The sequence below is a fragment of the Apaloderma vittatum genome, unplaced genomic scaffold, assembly GCF_000703405.1.
Source record: "Apaloderma vittatum isolate BGI_N311 unplaced genomic scaffold, ASM70340v1 scaffold6057, whole genome shotgun sequence".
NCBI classification, from domain to species: Eukaryota; Metazoa; Chordata; class Aves; order Trogoniformes; family Trogonidae; genus Apaloderma; species Apaloderma vittatum.
The window spans coordinates 6,803-7,997 of NW_009724430.1; the positions used below are offsets into that span (position 1 = coordinate 6,803).

The window sequence follows — 1,195 nt, forward strand, 5'->3', positions numbered from 1 at the left end:
GGCGCAGCGAAGAGAAGCCATTAACACCTGTGTGACGACAACGGCCAGGAGGTCTGGCAGCTGGTGCACTGGTTTTGCGGAAACCGACCAGTGCGTCTGCCCTTTCAGCTTCACCCCTCTCCCCCACGGCAAGCGCTGCCGGCCGTGGACGTGCTTGAGGAGGGCACATGGGTGATCTCACGCTCTCCCCTCTCTGTCTCTCTCTGTCTCTCTCTGTTGTCCCCTCTTTTTTTCTGCAGGTCAGCGTGGAAGTCTTGGTAGAATACCCTTTTTTTGTATTTGGACAAGGCTGGTCATCCTGCTGCCCCGAGAGAACCAGCCAGCTCTTTGATTTGCCATGCTCCAAACTCTCGGTGGGGGATGTCTGCATATCGCTCACTCTCAAGAACCTGAAGAACGGCTCTATTAAAAAGGGCCAGCCCATGGACTCAGCTAGTATCTTGCTGAAGCACTCAAAGAATGACAGTCTAGCTGGAAGTAGACACAGGTATGCAGAGCAGGAGAACGGGATTAATCAGGGAAGCACACAGATGTTAGCTGAGAATGGTGAACTGAAGTTTCCGGACAAAATAGGATTGCCTGCAGCACCTTTGCTCACCAAAACAGAACCCAGCAAGCCCCCGGCAACGAGGAAGAGGAGGTGGTCAGCCCCCGAAACACGAAAACTAGAGAAATCAGAAGAGGAGCCGCCTTTGACTCTTCCCAAGCCTTCTTTTATTCCTCAGGAGGTTAAGATTTGCATTGAAGGTCGTTCCAACGTAGGAAAGTGAAAGTTGTTTGGGGAAAGGAGATTAGGCTATCCCTTGTCATTTTTATCCAGATTACTGTACTGTAGACTAAATAACCCAGTATTTACATGTTATCATCTTATTTTAGGTTTATGTTATAACCTTGTTGTTATAGTTGCAGCTGGTATTATGCAGGAGACTGGTGCATATGTTTTTCCACAAGTGTTTGTCAGTGACTAGGTTTATCGAGAGCTACAGAAGGGGCAGTATCTGCTTCACACACCCTTAGTGGAAATGAATGTGTTGTCATGGCTCCTGTTTTCTAACACCTCGTGTAGGACAGGGTCCAGCTGTGATTTTTGTTTTCATTTCATTTCTGGTTTCGTTTTGTTGGTTTGGTTCCTGTTCTGGTTTTTTGTTTGGTTTTTTGTTTTGGGGGATTTTTTGGGGGGGGCGGGTTAGGGAGG

The 1,195-nt window shown here is 48.1% G+C and overlaps 1 protein-coding gene across 1 annotated transcript in view; it reads left to right on the forward strand.

The window, feature by feature from the left end:
• The window catches only part of LOC104276243 (ataxin-1-like), a gene marked incomplete at its 5' end in the record, with an annotated part of 7,578 nt that extends 6,798 nt beyond the window's left edge, over positions 1 to 780 (forward strand). Inside the window, one exon of the mRNA XM_009872482.1 lies at positions 240 to 780. Coding sequence (XP_009870784.1) covers positions 240 to 770 — 531 coding nt within the window. The remainder of the gene's footprint in view (positions 1 to 239) is intronic.
• Positions 781 to 1,195: the final 415 nt, after the last annotated feature.